Source organism: Charadrius vociferus, unplaced genomic scaffold (assembly GCF_000708025.1).
Source record: "Charadrius vociferus isolate BGI_N301 unplaced genomic scaffold, ASM70802v2 scaffold39, whole genome shotgun sequence".
Lineage (NCBI taxonomy): Eukaryota > Metazoa > Chordata > Aves > Charadriiformes > Charadriidae > Charadrius > Charadrius vociferus.
Window position 1 is genome coordinate 2,793,450 of NW_009650188.1, and position 21,301 is coordinate 2,814,750.

A 21,301-nucleotide genomic window follows, 5' to 3' on the forward strand; every position below is an offset into this window, starting at 1 on the left:
CTATAATAAAGTGTAGATTTTGAGTCTAAAGCACAGACATACAGTGAAACCTCAGGATATATGATTTCTAAAAGTGTCATCTTTTTTTTCCCTACTTTCTAAATTTGAATTCTAAAAATCCTGTTAAACTAGAAGAAATGTGATAACTAAGGAATAGGATGTTATACTTCCAGGAAGGGAGACAAATCTTATTTTTTATGTTCATATTCAGTATTCAAGAGAACAGGGGAATGCAGAACTGTCTGTAAAAGCCAGAAGGTACGTTTCACAGTAAGTTGTTGTATGCTACATGTAATATACAGCTTCATTTATTACATTGTGAAAATTAAAAAGGTTAAAAGCAGGAAAGAATAAGTGAAGTTCACTGACCAATACTCATTTTAATAAAGATTTTATATCAGTCCTATCATTATAAAAGCTGCCTTTCACCACAAAGGCTTCAGTTTTTACCTGGTTTAGAACTTTTTGGAGATAGGGTGTTCCCATCCGATCTGCCATGTGTCTATATGCTGGGTGTGAAAGAAAGAATTTCCTTTCTGCTAGAAGAGCTGCCTTTATGTCCTTTTTCCCATCAATGTCTTTCTGGCTTCTGTTTACAACACCAATATAACCTAAAACAACACAAAACCAATGGGTAAGTTAATGCAGCTATTGCTGAACTAGTAGTTCAGCAATTCATATTAAACAGAAGTAGACTGCCTAAGTTCAAATAAGACTTTCCAATTTAGGCATTTCAGATATTGTTTACAAGTACTGTAATGACCTTAACAGTTTCTAAATTGTTCATCCTGTTTATGTATAACAGATGTACTTCCTTTTAAATCACCGATTCAAATACAGAAATATCTGAAACTTTGGTGCTCCCCAAAGAAACCACTTCAAAAATAAACAAATTAAAAAAAAAAAAAAATCAAAACACACACAGAGGTCTACATAGATAAATGATATATTAGCAAAATACAGGAAAAATTTCCTCTCTTTTGCTGGACCAACATGCTCCACAGGAGGTGACAGTGGTCTCATCAATAAATTATAAAAAGAATCAAAATTCTTGAAGTTGTTAACAGCATGAGCAGCTGTGGCAGTAGCTCCCAGAACAATCACATGAAAAATTTCTGGAAGGGGTCAAAACCCGGTTTACAGTGAGGTTACAAAAGCTCTGGTGCTTGCTTCTGTCATGCAGATCAAAAAAAGATTCCTCTGTTACAAGCGGCAGCAACTTGGCACAGAAGAGAAAATTGGCTAAAAACTTGCGCTGACATTTCTTGCTTCCACTGAAATAGGCAGTGTATTTTCCATGTCCAGAAAAAAAAAAAAAACAACAAAAAACACAAAACATTTTACTTGCAGGGTATTTTTAGCACAGCTGCCCAGCTGCCTTTTATGTTTGCTGAATAGATAACGATAAAAGCTAGGAACTCAGCAAGTCCAGCATAACCTTTGATTCACCTCCAGGACTCCCAAACACCACCCTTATGCAAACCATCATCTGGATTGCAAACAATGTAGGCAACTGAACATTCTCACCTCTACGAAGAGGAAGTAGTTTGTTTTCTAGAATTTCTCTCGCGTCTGTTCCTTCATCCATCAGATCCAATTTTGTGATCACACCAATGGTCCTAAGGCCTTACCAGGGTGGAGGCAGGAGGAAAAAAGATAGCAAAGAATCATTTATATTCAGGAAGAACAATTAAATCTTACAATTATATAACAACAGATATGTGACGTTCTCAAAGCCTGTATCACATATTCTACAACTGCAAGTTATGGTATGTCTGGAAAAGAAGGGATCATCATTGCCAGGGCTGAAACGTGTTCCTCAAATGTCTTTAATGAGGTTCAGCATTCCTATGATACGACACTAAGAAGTTTATGATGCAAGTATCCAGAAATCCCATCAGCACCATGGTCCATTTTGCTAGGTAGTAAAAAAATTTCTAGATAGGCCCCACTTGCTTTTAAAGAGATAGTGACAACATTTTAAAAATACATTTACAGCATCATTACCTGAATGATACTGAGGTAACAAACAGTTATAGTGATGTTGAAGCCTATGGGAGAATGTATATATACACATCTATATTATAAATTATATTTCACACAATAGTTGGTCAATTACTTCCAATTATGTTACTACATTTGAGAACAAAAAGTAGTTACGCTCAATCATGGTTACCTTGAGGGTCCACTTCCTTTGCTAACTTCAGCGCATCCGAGTTGGCCAGATCAGTGTTAGCTGGAGTCACAGCCAGTATCAGACAGTTTTCTCGAGAGATGAACTGCATTATCATGTCTCTGATCTGTTGCTCAATATCTGGAGGCTGATCCCCTACTGGCACTTTAGTGATGCCCGGCAAATCAATAAGAGTCAGGCTTAACACTATATGGAAAACACAGGATCATAAAACTGGTTAGCACACCAGACATCTAAAAAGGTCTACCCATCTACGGCTGCAGACAAATTTTAGTCACATAAACCCCCACATAATTACCTTTATAAGTATATAAATATTGCCAATGGTTCCAACAAAATCCCTGACTACCCAAAAAGTACAATTGTTTCCTTGTTGGTCTTTCATTTCTGGATGTATTAGTACTATTAAATATTTTAAACATTACAAGTGGCACAAGAGAATGATACTTATACTGAAAATCCTTGAAGGCTCTTAGACAAATGAACATGGCTTTCTGAGCTTTTTCCACCAACAGGAGCACTGACAAAAGACCATTCCCATTGCATCTTTGAAATCAACCCAAAACAGGCTTCCTTTTTTTTTTTTTTTTTTAAATACAGTCCTTCTCTGACAATTCTTTCAACAATGTCTCCAACTAAGAAATTTCCAAAAAGTCAATAGCTAACCTAACTTATACAGCAAAACTGCTGTTGACGGGTTTGAGGGCGTGTTGTTTTTTAGTTTGGTTTTTTTTGTTGTTGTTGTGTTTTTTTGGGGTTTTTTTGTTGGTTTGGTTTTTTTGTTTGGTTTTTTTTTTTACTCTGAACTTCTCAAGAAAAGAAACATGAAAAATTTTATCCATTAAGAAAACCTGGTTTGCTCTGGCATCATTTTCCCAGTACAGGCCACAATACCAACTAGAAGCATCCTAGCTTGTTCAGCCAGTACTGGGGTAACAGGGTATCCTTTAGACAAATGAGAAAAATACAATTCCTAGAAAGAAAACACCAGAAGTACATTTGAGGTCTGGCTAATACAGACAATAGTTGCTGAACTAAAAGACTGATTCTAATAAAGCAAAGTAAGAGCATTAGGTAGGAAATTTTCACTTTCTCCTGGAGCCATCGTGTTGAAAAAACAAGCTTTGAAGCAGGGCATCTAGTTCAGCTCCTCTCCAGTTGGCTATGTCACATCTGTATAGCAGAGAAGGGCTCAGGGGCATATGTTTAGAGCCAAGGCTGCTCATGGTATATCAAAGGGAGGTTCGGCATCTCTTTAATTATCTCTCCTCTTATTTTAATCTTTCTGTCCTTTGATTCACAATGAAGACGTCAGATGAGGTTGTTAGAAAAATAAAGTGCTTCAGCCAAACATACCACTTTTCTCCTGTATCCAAGACAGATTCAGTACAAACCATTTTCCTAGATTGCCTTCATTAAATTGGGCAGATGGTAACCAGAGAACTAACTTTGATCTATACTGGAGGTCTACAATCTACTACAGAAAGCAGCTTCAAACACCATTATTATCTAAACATATTTTTAGTGACAATGAACAATAAACATCCAATAGGGCAGGGAGACATAATGACATTCTACATCACTGATCAGGGAATCCACCTGGAGAGTGACAAAAAGAAGCTTTGCCACTAAGTCTTTCATCTCCTATTACTGTCTTTAATTGTAAGCTACTAACTAATGGAATATGTACTGGGGGAGAGACTGGTTTCATCCTGATGCAGAGTGAGAACATTTTTAAATCATGAGAATATTAAATGGGACAGTGTGTGTTCTGCCCACTGTTCTCCACCGTAGAGTGGTTTCATAACACAGGAGAAGTTGAGGATTCTTCCAGATATATATCCACTTTTGTTTCAACTTAATCTCAGAAGTTTTTTCATCCCAGAAGACTTCTGATCAAGCAATGAGAACACATACAAAAGGAGACAGCTAGACAGACAGAGCTAAAAAAATACATTAAATGACAGAAATACAAAGTAGAATGATTTACCTACCATGTGGAGAGTATATTCTTAAATTAATAGGAATTGAAGAAATGCCTTTGTTCATTCCTGTTATTCTGTCTGTTTCTACTTCAATTTCCTGACGAACTTCATCAAAATCAGTAAATTTCCTCCCTTTGCAGTGTAGAAATTCAGCATACTCTGTGAAAAATAGCAATAGCAACTCTGTATGTCACAGGCTTATAGACTTGGACACCCACTTTCAAGCCCCTAGTATTCTTCAGATGTTTATGCACAAGAGGATGTCAGCATGAATATCAGGAAAGCACAATATATGAGCACATGCTACAGATGAAAACCAGCTTACAATAAGAAAGGGTTAGTTAAAAAGTCAAGCTGACTGGCTATGATTTACTACTTTTATCTTTAGCATGTCATCTTCTGGAACAACCTGAAAGATTCAAATAGATACTGTTTACATTAATGGAATAAGGAACAGATTGTGAATCAGATTCTGAGTTTTCATGTGATTACTTTTGCTTGCAATACATCACTAAAATGAAGAAAAGTAATTCAAGTTCTGAATCATGACAGAGTATTAGCATTTGTTTTCAAAAATTTAACGGTCCATGTTACACACGATTTTAAAAAAGGAGTTCTGTACATTTTTACAAGTTCATCATGAAAATAAGATCACTTAAAAACACTGCAATGTTTTTAAACACAACTGCTCGTTTCCTAAAGACTTCTTGTAGTCTAAATCCAAGCCATGCTTCAGAAGTTTGTAAAAGCTTTTCTAGATATAGCTGTGATTTTGCTGAAGTGGGACAACACAATAAATTCCTAAGTCTTCAATATCATACATCTTGCCCTCTTACATTAAAAAGGCATCAACCAGGTAGCAGGGATAGATACAATCTAATTTGTTAGACTCAAACTCAACACTAGGTCCCTGTTTCAACTCTTGAATCCAAATACTGATACTAGTTATTGTATCCTTCTGAATTTCCTGCCCTAGAGGTGCATAAACAAAACCACATCTCAGGATTGTAAAACTGGAGTTTCTTCCTTCAAATAGGGCAAAACAGAACATAAAAGTTTATCTCACATAGTAAGGCTGTAATCAGAAATAATGACAGAAATGGCAACCACAGATATAAACTCACATCCTGTCCCCACAAGGTCTAAGCAGGAGGACTGGAGAAAGGCTAGACAAGAGTTGTGTATACTTATTTAGGAAGAAATTTTTTTACTTTGAGGGTTGTAAGGCACTGGAACAGGTTGCCCAAAGAGGTCGTTGAGGCCCCATCCCTGGAGGTGTTCAAGGCCAGGCTGGACGTGGCCTTGGGCAACCTGGTCTAGTGGGAGGTGTCCCTGTCTATAGCAGGGGTGTTGGAACTCGATGATCTTCAAGGTCCTTTCCAACCTAAACCATTCTATGATTCTTTGATTTCATCCCGCAATCAAGGCCTGATCTCAAAGTTCCATTTAGGCATTTCTTCCCTAGAAAATGTTTCTTGGTAAAGGGCCCTCAAACATCAGGGCAAAGAGCTTGTTTGGTACTCAAAGAACAGCAGCTCAGGAGACCTCATCTGAGAATATAGATTAATAGACAGCCTTATGTATCAGTACTGAAGTCTGTTTCTGAAAAGTCACTTTATTACTATTGTTGACAGAGCTGTTTAAAAAAAAAAAAAAACACACAAAAAAACTGTTTAAAAAAAAAAAAAAATCGAAACCACACATGAAATCATAACAACAGTTAAAGCAAACTAAAGCCAAAAAAAGAGAGAGGAGGGCAAAACAACAAACACCAACCTTTCTGCACTACAATACTATAATCCCTCCAGATTCAAAGAGCAAGGGGCAGGGAAACCCACCCTTGTTAGGACAAAAATAACACATCTCTTATTTTAAAAATAAGGGAGCACGTAACAAAAAATCTCCATCTTACTTTTGACAACTTAAAAATTCCAGAATATCTTATATTCCTTTTTAGCTCCAGCAGCAAAATGACAATTAATGGCAGTTTTGTATGCTTCAACTGTTTATTAAAAAAAAAAAAAAGGAATATTCAAATATTTCTAAGTGAAAGATGGTGCATAAAGAATATCTTAGTTGCTCTAGGACATTTGAGAATTCACGTTTGTAAAATTTGTCATCTCAAAGGTAGAAAATAGCTACCTACTGAAAAAAAGAGCTGACAAGAGGTTCTTATTTTGTCCTAGTTGTTCATGCACTGCTCCTGGCAAAAAATAAAATGTATTCTTCTTAGTTACACTTTTTTTTCAGCGGTTCATCATATTTTCTCAGAAAAATATTTCAAAATTCAATAATTAATACTTGGTGCCTAATTGTAATCAGTTGACCGACTCACATGATAGTCAAGGAACCTTTTCTCTTTCTTCCGCCTAACACTCAGTAACAGAAAGATTCCCTATCTGAAAAGGCTTCAAGGTAATTCAAATTAAAATGTTTACAGCTTTTTAGCTGTGTTAATATTTATCAATAGCTCAGTCCTCCCAGTGACATCTGTGGTCCCACTAGTTCTGAAGGAATAGACTTTACAACAGTTCATAACCTGTGGTGCCACACACAGCCTACAGAATAAAAATTCAAATGAACAAGCAGTGCTTTGTTTTGCTCCTTTCAGCCCTTAGCCTGTCCTTGGCAATGATGCCTTTAGTGAGATCGGATAAGCACATACTTTAATGCAACCTTCAGTTTTCAGCTTTCACACACAGAACAATACTAGGAAAACATTTTATTTACAGTTTTGTGCGAATGGACATGGAGCCAGACAAGAAAAGCTGATCCTGCCTAATGTCTAGTTCTCAGACATGTATTTTCTGTATAAAACTGAAGTTACGTTACAAGAAAGAACAATTAGATACAAAATTAAAACATTGTCTTTGTATGCAGAATACTTCTTTTTCCCCCCAGACTCATTCAAAGCACCTTGGATAATATAGAATTAAAAAAGCTACCATAGCATAGTTCTCTTTAGTGCATCCAACCACAAGTATCATAAGTGATTATTTCTCTCTTCAATTTTGATTAGACAAATCATACAACCAAGTGTTATAGGATAACATTTTTGAAAATACTCATTTTTCCTGCGAGTTATTTCTCCCTGTGCTTTTATGATTTAATCTAGCACAATTTTATATTGTTATTAACAATAAACAGCCATTGTTGTTTTCAAACCATTTAAGTTACACACACACTTGAGATCTTTCATAAATCTGTCTCTAAGCTAAAGAGAGCCAAGTTAGGTACGCCATGTGATGAGATGTGATGGAACAGCCCTTAAAAATACCTAATTTAAAAACTCTTAGTGAACCCAAGGTAAGACACCTACCACACCTTTATTTACAAGCCCGCTACTCTGTAATAAAAAAATAAATTGGACTGATACAATGGGGTTTTTTGCCCTTGATGAATTTGAGTTGGCTGTTATTCATCTCACGTACCTTTCAGATTGTTAGTTAAAAACTAATTGCAGATTTCCTTTTCCTAAAAGTGAACTTTGATTTTTCTGTCACTTTTCTTTATTATCTTTTTGAAGATGGGCAAATATAGAGCCATTTTCCAGTCTTTCAATGGGGGGATTCCATCCTTCCATTTGACACTGAGCATCAACCTGGGATCAAGGGAACAAAACCTTCCAGGCAAAACCACTTGTAAAACCAAGTATTCGTGGGTACGACTCGTTAGTCCCAACATGATCTGAAGCCCGTACCTCATAGGGCGCTGATGGGAGAACTAGCTGAGCCCTCAAACCCATGCTGCCATACCTCAGCAGTCACTGCTGATCAGTTCAGGTTACTCCAGGCACTGTTACCAGTACACACACAGAGACAGCAGCAAGGCAGATTTGCAGTCTCTGCAGCCTTACACTAACAGCTTAAATTCAAGTATCAGACCAGCAGCACTACCCCTCTTCCAGCACATCAGTCTTATTCGGGTGATAAGTCCTCCCCTGTCTCAGGAAGGGGTCACCACAACCTCTTCCCGTGGTGATGTCACATTTTAGCTTTTGGGGTACGCACTTCCCAAATCTTTACTGGTATCTACAATATCCCTGCTCATCATCTGAATGAGTGGTTGTCAGAAGGTGGGATCCAGAAAATGGCAGCCACTGTCTTCCTTTCCTCTCTGTGAAGTTCCCAGTCCCTCCCCTACTACTGGCACTGTGGCAACTTTTCTAGTTTTTGTCCTTGAAGACCCTACAAATGCTTTCTTGTTGATGAAGTTTGGAAGATAATTTGTGTTAGCTGAAATAACCAATCTAAATTATTTTTATAATTTTTTCATTTTCTGTAAGAGGATTTTTTTGCCACCAGATGGCAATAAAAGATGGGTACGCTTGAGGAGTAGTCTCACAACAAAAGATACTTGCATTAAAGCTCAGCAACTTCAATAGAAAAAATCATCCGCAAGGCTTCAGAAAAAAAAAATCGGAATGTCTTTTGAACCTACGGTGATTTACTTTCCACTTAGTGTTCTAATTAACAGAACTGAAATAAATGTGGGTATTGCATATATGGCTCGTTCATCTGAAAAAGTCCACCTCAATAATGATTTTCAAAATCTGTTGATCTGTCACTTTTCTAGCAAAGAAACTAAATAACTGACAATGAAGAAAATCTGAAATTCCTCCAAAAACATTTATTACAATGAGGAAAATAACCCTGCTAGAGCCAAGAGATTTCATCATGTAAATAACAAATAAGTACATTGCCTGCAATATAAATACTGTTAACAAACAGAAGATGTACAACAAATGCTTCATCCAAAACCTGGGTACATTTTTATGTTGTCCCTGCTGTTTAAAAAGCATACTACCAAATATCAAGAAATCTGGGTAATTATTTCATTTCTACAGGCAAACAAAAGCGCAGCAAGAGGAAGAACAGATTGCCTAAGGTTGCCTAAGGATGATGAGAGGGCTGCAGTACCTCTCCTGTGAGGAGAGGCTGAGAGAGTTGGGGTTGTTCAGCCTGGAGAAGAGACGGCTCCAGGGAGACCTTATAGCAGCCTTCCAGTACCTAAAGGGGGCTTACAAGAAGGTTGGAGAGGGACTTCTTACAAGGGCATGTACTGATAGGACGAGGGGGAATGGCTTCAAACTGGAAGAAGGCAGATTTAGAATATATATTAGGAAAAAAAAATTCACTGTGAGGGTGGTGAAGTACTGGAACAGGTTGCCCAGGGAAGTTGTGGAGGCCCCATCCCTGGAAGTGTTCAAGGCCAGGCTGGATGGGGTTTTGAGCAACCTGGTCTAGTGGAAGGAGTCCCTGCCCATGGCAGGGGGGGTGGAACTAGATGATCTTTAAGGTCCTTTCCAACCTAAACAACTCTATGGCTCTATATAAATCAAAGCATACCAACTCAAAGGAAGCCCACCAGCTCACTAGCCCTCCTTTAAGAAATGATGGTATCACGTGACAAAACACTACAGGTTAGCATGCTTACTGGCAAAACTTGCCGAGAGAAGATTAAGAGCTGACATGGAACTAATGTACCTTACATAGAATTCAGTTAGCTTGTTCCAAGACTACTGAACACTAATGCAGCCTTAAAATTCTTGTCCCAGGTCATGCATGCTGTGTGCCAATATTACATCTTAAAGACACACAAGGAAAAATCCTGCTAAGAGCACAACTACAGGAGTATGTAATGCATTCCTCCTCCTGAAAAGGAATCATGAATAAGATAGTGAAAGACCAGCACTGTACGCTTATTCGTAACTGTTGAAATATCACAACAGTTTAGCATTTAAAATGAATGCTATTTGGTGAGAACAGATGAGCTTCCTGTACCCTTTGCAGCAACAGTCAAATACTAAAAGCACCAGCATGGCTTTTGCCTGATTTGGACACCTGACTCACAAAATAAACTGCCCTCACATCCAGCTTCTCACCCAGGAAAAGAGTAGGTGGAATTCCCCCCATGTATATCTTCTGAATGGCAAAGCTAATTTATCACAGCTGTCTTGCCTGCCCTGTAAAGCTTGAAGTTCACCATCAGGTGGCCTCCCAGCTAACAGCACCCTGGTCACACCTGTGCCTTCTAAAAACTCACTGAATTGCATCTTCCCAGATGGGACTACTTTCTCCAAAACTCTCTGAGCTCTTCTCTGAGCTCCTTCAAAGACTAGCAGCAATGAAGGGACAAGAGTCTCATTTCACCTGACACCAGATATTCCCAATGCCGTGGAATTGCCCAGGGTGCAATGCAGTCACCAGAGAGTATCAAGCTGCACCTGCATTGCTTAGCATTCTTGATGTCAGATGGAAACTTCTTTTTTTTCATTGCAACTCCTGGGTGGGAAACAAAGCTGCGTGACCAGAATTTAGGTCTGTTTAGTACAGAACAAAATCTGCATGCTTATTTGGTTCAATTTTCTCTTCCAGCAAGACATCATATGTGCCATTTTTCTTCAATATAAGAGGGGCAACTGAATCAAAAACATGAGATGAAGAAGAATGAAAAATTGTGACCGTAACTACAGGACTGCCAATTAACTGCTTTGGGACAAGTTATTGCTATCAGCCTCTAACTGCAAGAAGAAAGCCACCTTGAAGGCTCAAAACATTTACAAGATGGAGACTTTTTTTCTTCCCCCTTTCTGCTCTAGCCAGTGCAGTAACTTATTGGATATGGGCCACATTTACAATTTCATTTGAAATGCAGCTAGGCAGTCCCAAAAGAGACTGAAAGTAGGATAGTCAAGAACAAATCAGAGTCCTTCAGAGTTCTGCAAATTATTTTTAACATCCGTATTTTGACTTATTCTATGCTACTAGGTATTTCTCACATTATCAAATTTGGAGGAAAATAGTCATAACTACTTAAAGACTGTCTTGTCAGTCATAAAATTTAATTAAAACCTTTGTCTTTGCCTCCAAGATTTCAGCAAAGTGCAGTATTTGCATGGATGCAGAAATGCAAATGTTGCAAAGCTGTTTAGGAATTGTACTGTTCCCACCAAAAAATCTTAGTGATTAAAGGAGGTCAACAGGTCACTACAAAATAGCTTTGTACTAATTACACAGAATTTTTTAAAAAAAGAGGAAGTAAACAAAATTCTGAAAAAAATCCTCCACATCTCATGAGATAAATTTCTTCATATTTAATTGTTTCATGCTACCCCTTGCATATTTGCATTTTTAAAGCACATAAATAGACCAGCTCTTTATTTTATCCAGATTTGTCAGATCCTTCAGATATTGGAGGATATTGGATAACTCCTCACAACCAAATCTTGCTGCACCCTTCCATGACACATACAACCCATTTAATAATGAGTGGTCAAAGTTTCCTCCTACTTATGTGTGCACAAATGCCTCAACTGCTATTCCCTTAGTGCAGTGTCTCAAAGTTAAATGAAGATTTAACCTCTTCTGTCAATCAAATTCACATTCCAAAAAGATTCTCAGTCAGTTCCAAAATGCTGCTAAAATATCTTGCAGTCATCTCTGTATGCCTATACGTATGTATATACAAAGTGCCCCGTCCCTCCCAAGGAATACTATAAGCTTAAAAATAGTTACTTTTTAAAGAGTCAAGAAAGATCTAGAGATCAGTCAAACTTGCAGCAGCAGCAAGAATCTGATACAGTCCTCTAATTACTTTCTATAACATTTTAGATAATTATGGACTCGATAAAAATCAGTCCAGCATCTGCTTCCTGTAAAAGAACACTGTGCTTCTCTAAGCAGTTTTCTTTATTTTCCCTTTTTAAAATTAGTTCAGAAAGATAAAGGTGGCTTAAAAGATAAAGTTATTTGGAATTTCACCACCAAAAACAACAACTACGGAACAAAGTTTAAAGAAAGTAACAAAATAATTAAAGCCTGCATTTTCAAAGGTCTTGGCATCTAATCCCAAACAAGAATTACACAGCATTTCCCACCGGGAGAAATATGTCTTGACATCCAGGAAACACGAAATTAGGCTGAAGCTCAGTTCGCTAGAATTTCTAAAGTTTTTGTTGTGTTATTTAAGTTATAATGAAGAACTACTTTTCAGCAGAGAAGGTACCTGTACAAAAACCTAGAGGCGTACCTAAAGCTAGTAATACTATGTGAACATATTAATTGTGAGAATACCAGAAAGAGGGAGAAGCCCTTTCATTACCCCCTTAACCAATGGACAATGATGATTTTACAAAATAGGGCAATACAGACCAGCCAGGGAAAGTTTAAGATGGACATCTAGGAGTAAGTATTTAACTACCCGAGGTTAGAGTGTAAGAGTTTACTTACTAATTCATACGTCCCCGCAGTTTAGTCATTTTGTTAGGAATGCCAGCACAGAGCTTGATTCTTTTCTTTCTTCTGCTCTTACATGGTGCTGGGAAAGTTAGATGAAAATTCTCCATAGCTAGGCCTTATTCATGCATTTCTGCATGCTCTGTCAGAGATCTGAAGCCAAATATGCAGAAATGGCAAGTGTTCATATCTCCAACTAAAACAAAATTGATCTTTTATTATATATATAAAGGACTATAAGCATATCACACACTTGAAAATCCTAAAGTTTCAAAGCTGAGCATCCAGAAATACTGGGTTCCACAGTTTTTCCTTTCTCTTCCACAGTATAAACACTATGGAAAATTTCAGAGGCATTGAAAAATATGACTGTGCTGTACAAGCAGTAATTCAGAAAAAAAACTGCAGCCTTGGCAGACCAAAGTCTACCTTCCTGCTGAACAGAAAAACCTTTTAGGAAAAAAATGCACACAAAAACTTAGTTACACCTCACATGTAGGGACGCACTAAAGTTCTACAAGCAGCTTCAATTTTGTTTCTTCCCCAGTTTCATCACATTTCATAATTTAAAGAGCACTTTTTATTTTTAAATGCTGTTTTGGATATTATTTCATTTCTTTTTACTATTTTAAGTGGAAGTCAGTAGTAAACCAGTGATTTTGTTGCTTACATTGGCTTAGAAGTAGCAACAACAACAACAACTGAATGATGGAAAACTGTAGTTACTCTTACATATACTAGGGAACTGAGCTACACAACAGCAGATTAAGTGCCCCTTGGAAGAGTACAAAGTGGTGAATTCTGATGAATAATCTCAATACGTCACATAGTTCACTTTATACTCATACTTTATTTTTATTTTTGACCAGACAAATACACAGAAGCCTTGTTCTCCCCCAGTCTACCTTCTGCTCTACTTAGTGCAGTGAGCCCAACCAAAAAAGACAAGTCACGAAAACAAGCTGCGTGGAATCAAATCTGTGTGCACTGGAGCAAGAGTTAAAGGTAGAAGTAAAGCAATTTTGGTGTGTTAACTAATACAAATGTAAAGCTCATCAAAAAATGAATAAATCAAAGCCAATTTCTAAAACACTTTGTACATAATAATGTTTCTCCCCTGCTTCAGGTTTGATCTTGGATTAAATGTACTACGTGCTCTAGGATTTAGATTTTACTGTTTTCCCAGATTGGACACTGAGATTACATGGTCCTGATAATGCAGTTTTGAAGCAGCGGGCCTTTGTTCCAGACAGTCTAGTTGCAATTTTCTTCACACCGCTTAAGTTTTCCTAGAATTTTTTTTCCTCCTGCTGAAGTGCATCAGCACTTTGTCCAAGCATTGAACCACAAAGAGAAAGAGGTTACCTGTTTTGGCAGTGATGAGTTGCAGGACCAATGGTCGTCTTGTTACAATTCCAGAACCTCGTGGAAGAAAATCCCTAGAAACATTAAAAACGTAGTTACTACCCTGAAAGCACTGTCCAGTTACATAAGATATTGGACTAATTTGGAACCTCCGCAATACCTTCAGCTGCAATGAAAATGGAAAGTTGGCGGGGATGGATTTACAAACACCACTATAAAGTAGGATTGCTAATTTTGGTTCAAGATAGCAGAAAGTCATTAGACAAATATGTATTAAAACTACATTGCTGTCTTGAGGCCTTACCAATTTTCTTTCTTCATGATCATCATACATACCATCTCAAAATTTACCTCACATAGTAAGACTGCCTCAAGTCATGCCCACATTTATTGGGCTCTCTAAAATAAATGAGTCCTTACCATATATTTGTTTCAAAGAGGATATGGTCATATCATCATCTTTGGTCAACAGATGGCTGAATATGGGCCAGCAGTGAGCCCAGGTGGCCAAGAAGGCCAACAGCATCCTGGCTTGTATCAGGAACAGTGTGGTGAGCGGGACTAGGATAGTGATTGTCTCTCTGTACTCGGCACTGGTAAGGCCCCACCTCGAATACTGTGTTCAGTTTTGGGCCTCTCACTACAAGACAGACATTGAGATTCTGCAGCATGTCCAGAGAAGGAAAATGAAGCTGGTGAGGAGTCTAGATAGCAAGTCTTATGAGGAGCTGCTAAGGGAACTAGAGTTGTTTAGTCTGAAGAAAAGGCAGCTGAGGGGAGACGTTATCGCTCTCTACAACTACCTGAAAGGAGGTTGTAGCAAGGTGGGGGTCAGTCTATTCTGGGGGTACATCTATGAAAAATAAAACACACAAATATTTCATCAAACTTCGGGATATTATTTGTGCACATCAGAGGATATTAGGTCTGATGAGTCCCAGGCCAAGACAGGCTCAGGAATGCAACAACAGTGAACCTGTGTCTTCAAGTGCCAACAAGGTAACAAAGCTTTGGGCAGCCTGCAGAAAAGAAATACGGCAACTCGTGACACAAGCTCTGAAGATTTCCTTCCCAACCTAACATCGACATAAAAAATAAATAAATAAAAAAATCTCATAAGCAAGTAGTTCTAAGGCTCTGAGTAACAAGATTGGCTGTCAGCTGTGTCCCACACCACTTAAGAAGTCCCCAGCATTTTGAATGAAACAATGTTAATTTCTAGATAAAATAAGAGTCTCACTTTCTCAGTGCCTGTTCATGTGTGCTTACAGTGCAATTACTCTGCAAACTAAAGCTAAAGCACACCATAAAAGGACAGGCTGTTCAAACACAAGCTAGCTCATTAACTTCTATACTCAAATACAAACCTGCAGGCAAAAGTACAATTACTTAAGAATTCAAGCAGTCTCTAAAACAAAGATAATGCAAAAACATCACGTCTAGTGATTTATATCTGCTGCAATGTTTTACAACACTTGAGACAGCAACAGGATACAAGAACTAGCTTAGAGAGATGCTAAAGGCCTTCAAAAGGTCTATTGCAATTTCAATACCTACCAATGGAGAGAAACTTGTGTCTTGGTGAAGTGCCATCTACTGATATTTTCTCATGGGGAAGAAGAGAAAATTTTAAGAGAAACACATTCATTTCTCTGTATGCACAGTAGCCCAGGATGTAGAAAACGCCTATTGAGATGAGAGTTTCTTACCTTGCTTTTCAAGCATTTCAGATCTTATTTTAAAAAAAAAAAAAAAAATCATTTTTCTATCAGGAAGCTAAAAGGAATTGCCATTCAGAACAAACCCATCACAAAACAAACTAGGGTCCTCTAGAGCACCACATGAGGTAGTAAAATTCTTCTTCAGGGAGTCAAAGGCTGAAAAGACTTATTGATTTTCTGCTTTAGATTAAGCACATTCAGAGATAAAGAACACTGCATTAATGCAACTCCTAGTTATACAACATTGACCCCTCAACAGCAAAATTAGAAAGAAATGAACACCACCAATTTCCCCTCAGAATGTTCTTTTAACATGTCCAAAATAGATGGTATTTGATAACCCTCTCTAATTGAACTATTGTCAAAAAGCCTATTGTACGTTCAAGCAAGCACCAGCAGAAAGAGGTTCCTGCTTGATGAGAAGATGAGCTGTGTTGATCACAGAACCAGCTAAACAGTGTGCAGCAGAAGGACAAAAGCCTTCTGCTTCAGATGTACAGTTTGAAGAGGAAAAACTTACAAAGAATGAGGATAAAAAGGGGTTCACAGGGAGAGTTCAGGAGAAAACACCCCCCTCCCCCTGACCCTTAACTGCTGAATGTGTATTTTACCTCTATGAAAGAAACATTGACCTCAATTAATAAATCTGTCCTCACAGGGACAGGGCTTTATTATTTTTTTTTAAATATTTGAAATTTCAGCTTCAGCCACAAGGCAATGGCAATGCACTTTCTCTGCACAGCCGAAATCAGATGTTACAAATAAACTTCACTTCCAGAAAAAGGCAGTTCTTCAAACACACACAGAGGTGTAAGTCAAGTCTAAGACATAACTTGCACTTTTTTAGGAAAAGCAACATAGTACCACACTACAATTCTAGCAGGAAGGGGATCAGATTAAATACTGTACAAGTGCTTCTGCAGAATGACATCCACAGGACAGGATGCAGGTCTTGTCCCCCTCCCCTTGACATGTAAAGCTTTCTACACAGGGTTTGTTAGTGGAGCCGAAAAACAAACAACAGTGAAGTAGGAAGAGCCCCACACCCCCATTTTTCCCTAAAACTTCTACCTAAATAAAATGTTGCTTAAAGACAGAAAAAAAGCTTCAGCAGCAAGAAATATAACAGGACTGAACACAGCCAAGTTACAAAGGTTCCTTCTGACCAAAAGGATGATGCTCCTCAATGTCCTCGTGACACACTTAACATTCTTAAAAGGACAGGTTTGAGATAGTTGCTTTTCCAAACCTTTTGGTCAGTGTATACAGATAAGTTTAGCAAGAGTTGGGAGAAAAATCACATCAGAGATGAAGCAGCTGAGAAGAAATCCATCTAGAAAAAAGGACACGCCTGAGAATTTGGGCACAAAGACATCAACAAGGGAGAGAAAAGGCTGTCTTTGTGGTGGGGGGAGTGAGCCTGTGAGTACCTGTGTGCACAACTGCAAGACCGCATAACAAGAACAAGGGGCAGGAAACAAGAATGGAATACAGTGTGCAAGAATAAAGCTGGGAATAAACAATATGCTCCTTTAAAAGACATGCATCCTACATTAAGAATCAAACTACTTTTACATCTTTATTCTCAGAATATTTTCAGCAAAAGGCACTCTGCTGACAACAGCTATACTGGCTCAGCAGCAATGCTCCTGCAACGTGACAGTTTGGAGACTGGCAGCAAAGCCTGTCCAGTGATGCCTAGCCATCACTGAATACATCAAATGCAAATAAGATGGAAGAAACCAGGTCTTCCAGAATATCACTTCAATAACTCTCCAACCTTAGAATGCACTCATCTGTTAGAATACCATCAAATATTTTCAAGAGCAAAATATTTTCAGGGCCAAATAATTTTTACCCTAAATCTATAAAGTTACTCATGTCTTACTGCACAACATACACTATACTGTCTTAGCTCTCTAATACAGCCCATTTCCATCATCAGAGATCTGGAGAAGTATAACTACTAAAATGTTTAACGTGTAAAGGTAACAGATACTAGTTTGAATTAGACTTGCTAAAACCCAGGTTTCAAAAACTGATGTCACAGGATGGTGAAAGAAGTTACCATGGCTGTACCAACACCTCAGCAGTTTGTAATAACAAGACAGTTAGGGGTCTGATCTTTGCTACAGTAGACAACTTCAAGAAAATAAAAAAGAAAACAAAGTTCACGTCTCTGTATGTTGTCTTTCCTTTATCACATCATGCTCCCTGACTGACACTCAGAAAGCAAATAAGCTGAAAAAGTAATTAGACAAATCATTTATAGGGAGAGTCCCACAGAAGAGATGGGAACACCCTTTCAAAATTCAGAAAGGGCAGAAACCATAGTGAAATGCTGTCCTAGTTTCAGCTGTGGTTTCTTTCTAGTGGTTGCTGTGTTTCAGATTTGGTATGAAAGGACTGTCAACAATACATATTGTTTTAGTTGTTGCAAGGTGATGTTTATACTATTCAAGGACTTTATTCAGCTTCCCATAGAAGCTGAGGAGGAGCATAGACAAAGCAATGGACCAGCCAACAGAATATTCCACACCATAGACATCATGCTCAGTATATAAACGGGGGTTGGCCAGGGACAGGAATCCATGATCACAGCTTGCGACAGGCTGGGCAACCAATTCACCAGGTGGTGAGAGCAACTTGTGTTGTATTACTTTATCTTGTATGCTCTTTTACCATTATTATTATTATTGTCCCTTTCTGTTATTGTTCAATTAAATTGTCTTTATCTCAACCCACAGGGCTTTTTTCCCCCCTATCCTCCCTCTTTTCCTTACCCTTCTGAGGGGAAATGGGGAGAACTGCACAAGCAGCTGCATGGTCCTAGCTGCCTGCTGTGGTTAAGCCATGACAAATGCTGAAAAGCAAACTTAACAGGGGCTCCTTCAGTGGGGCTGTCTCATTATAACGCAGGACTATAGCTTACAAAGAAAAGAACAGGTCAAACAATCAAAACATAAACATAATGTGTTCTAAGGGGATTTCCAGGTAGGGGAAGAGTTTTCATTTAGGAGCTCTCTAGAACACCAGCAGAATTTATTGTGTTAAGAAAAAAAAAAAAAAAAAAGAATCCCTAGATTGTGTGAAGCACAATGATGCATCGTCACCAATTGAAACTTAATCATGGTTTCAAGAGAGTAACTTAAATCTGCTTTACTTTATCAGTATAGTACTGAGGAACGTTCTGCACTTTGGTCAGTTACATGGTCAGTATTATACAGAATAAACGGCGATTGATTCATATAAAACATACAGAGAATCCAGGAAATCAAGTAATGGAGGAAAATGCCAATAATTACGCAATAACTGTATTAATTAAAGAGCTAGGAACAAGTAAAACTGATAGTGATGAATTGTCAAAAATTCAGAAGTCCCTCCAAAGAAAAAGCCTCCACATTCTTCACAAAGGGTAGAAACAAGACAGGCTCAGGACAAGAGTTGTCATTCTCTTACAGAAGAGCACAAATCTAAACCTATTTCATTTTGCTAAACAACATTGGTAGTGTTACTTATAAAAGTCTTTCCACTAACTTTCCCTCAAATGCAGAAAGGCCATATTCCATGGGCTGCTCACACGAACAATACCGCTGTGGTAGCATGCCACACAGGCCTTTATTCCCAAGATTTACCAAGGACTGCAACGTAGCTTCAATTGCAATAGGAAGCAGTTATGCCAAAAGTCAACAGTTTTCCTGGGCTTTTTTCCAACACAGTGTTTATTGTTTTATACAGCTCCAGCCTGGCACACTCGTTGCACTTGTGGCTCTTAATGGCTGCTGAATGGCCATATCTTGTGCAAAAGAACACACTGTTTCACAGTGAACATCTACACATGCCTATACCGCCAAGCAACTCTCAGTTCTGTGGCAAATGTACACTGCACAGAAGTACTACAAAAAGTTTTCATTTTTCTTGCATTTATCATATCTAGCCTCAAAGCAAAGTGCTACAAAAGAACAAAACAGGGAAAAGCATGGTCCAAGTGTATGCCTACAGATGAGATACATTAATAGTGTCTAACTTCTTGCCTTCTAACTTGTTTCTAACAGTTCTTTCCTCAGGTTCACTTTCTAAAACCCATAAACCAAAACCAGTTAATTTATAACTAAAGAACTCTTAATGCTAAAAATATACATCTGAAGACCTATTTTGGCAGATGCGTTCTTTCTATCTCACCTGCTCTTGTTCCTGTGCTCACCACCACCACAGAGGACCCAGCAGTAGATCCTTTAAGCACTTTTGTTCATTACAAAGCATCGTATGTCCAAGTGATGGGAAGTGTACTTTGCATGTAAACAGAGGTTTTCTTAGGAATTAAATTCATAATGTCAAGTGAAGTATTTTCTCAGAGTAAGCATGCCATCACTGACACTAGACATCCCTGTATTCTTCCTTAGTGAGTTTGGAAGCACAATTCCTCTACCCTCCAAATGACAGTACAAATACAACCCCAGGACACATTTTCAAGAAGTCTCAAAAGCTTTAAGGCATTATCTCTGTTGTGCTTTGATGTTCTCAACCACATACTTCTTTTATTATTTTTTTCCAGTAATACAGTAGTATACATCACTTTCTAAATCACACTGATATTTGGCTATATATGCTCTTCCTCATTAGCTCAAAGTACAGACACAAAATCTTATTATCAGTCACCACTTGATCCCTCACCTCCTTTCATTAGTTACAGAAGAGTAAATGCTTTTTGTTTTGGCACAATGTCTGTCAATCAAGAGTCTCCCACAGCTTTGCTCAATGGCTGCAAAATCTCAGCCTAACATAACAGGGCTTACAATGAAGATGTACAAATAATTAATTAATAATTACAAATAATAATTAATGCTTTTTATTGAAGATCAATGATATCTATTTTAATTAGGCCTATTAGGCAAGCTAAATGCATTAAGAGACTGTGGATTTTTAGTGGTCTCTGAAATATTAGCTCCTAAAGCTCAATACCATTCTTTCCAGGGTTTTTTTGTAAGCCACACAGCACAGATGCTAGCATCCGTATCATGACACTTCAGTGCTTAGTTCAATTTCTCTAATGAAGTTAGGTCTCAGTTTGCAGTAACCATTCTTACAAGGTAAATCCTCCGTCAACTGCAAGATCCTTTTAATTAGCCTGCTGAATCAAGATGCAGCCCAATACCCAGGAGTAGTAACTACACATTGCAGCCCATGCGGTTTGGACAGGTGTTCAGGGGTGAGAAACTGAGTACTCAGACATCCTAGAGCTGTTATCTATCTATCTCTTCCTTTCAAGCAGGGTAGATAAACTTGATGTCTTTGAGAAGCCATTTTCCAACCCAGCAGTGTCCTTCATCACACCATTGCTGAACTACTGGAACTGAACAGCCAAAGCAGGGACACACCAATTATCCTATCCATCACTTTCAGGTAAGCACACAAATTGAATCAATAATTAAAAAAAAAAATTATTGAAACTCAAACAGCACTACAACCTACCAGCCTAAAATGCCTCTTTGGGTCTCCCTTCCCCCACTCCTTTATGGGGTTGAGACCAACTACACAAATATCCAGAGGGGGATGGTAGAAAAAATCCACCCAAACAGACCTAACCATGGGAACACGGTGAGCATTGACTCTAAAGGTGAGAAATAAAACATTTTTTAAAAGCCCTTGAAGAACTTCAAATAAGATTGCAAGAGATTTCAGTCACACTAGCTGGGCACCTCCATAACAACTAAGTTCAGTGACAACGCTTAGGCACCACTATGGTGAGAAAGGAAAGCTTGAGATTTCCTCTTCATGAAGAAGACTGGAGACAGAGCA

At 38.2% G+C, this 21,301-nt stretch overlaps 1 protein-coding gene across 1 annotated transcript in view; it reads right to left on the reverse strand.

The window, feature by feature from the left end:
• The window catches only part of DNM3 (dynamin 3), a 178,191-nt gene that overhangs the window by 147,456 nt on the left and 9,434 nt on the right, over positions 1 to 21,301 (reverse strand). Inside the window, 5 exon segments of the mRNA XM_009892901.1 lie at positions 451 to 611; positions 1,528 to 1,626; positions 2,177 to 2,380; positions 4,189 to 4,338; positions 13,782 to 13,855. Of these exon segments, the coding sequence (XP_009891203.1) occupies positions 451 to 611; positions 1,528 to 1,626; positions 2,177 to 2,380; positions 4,189 to 4,338; positions 13,782 to 13,855 (688 nt within the window).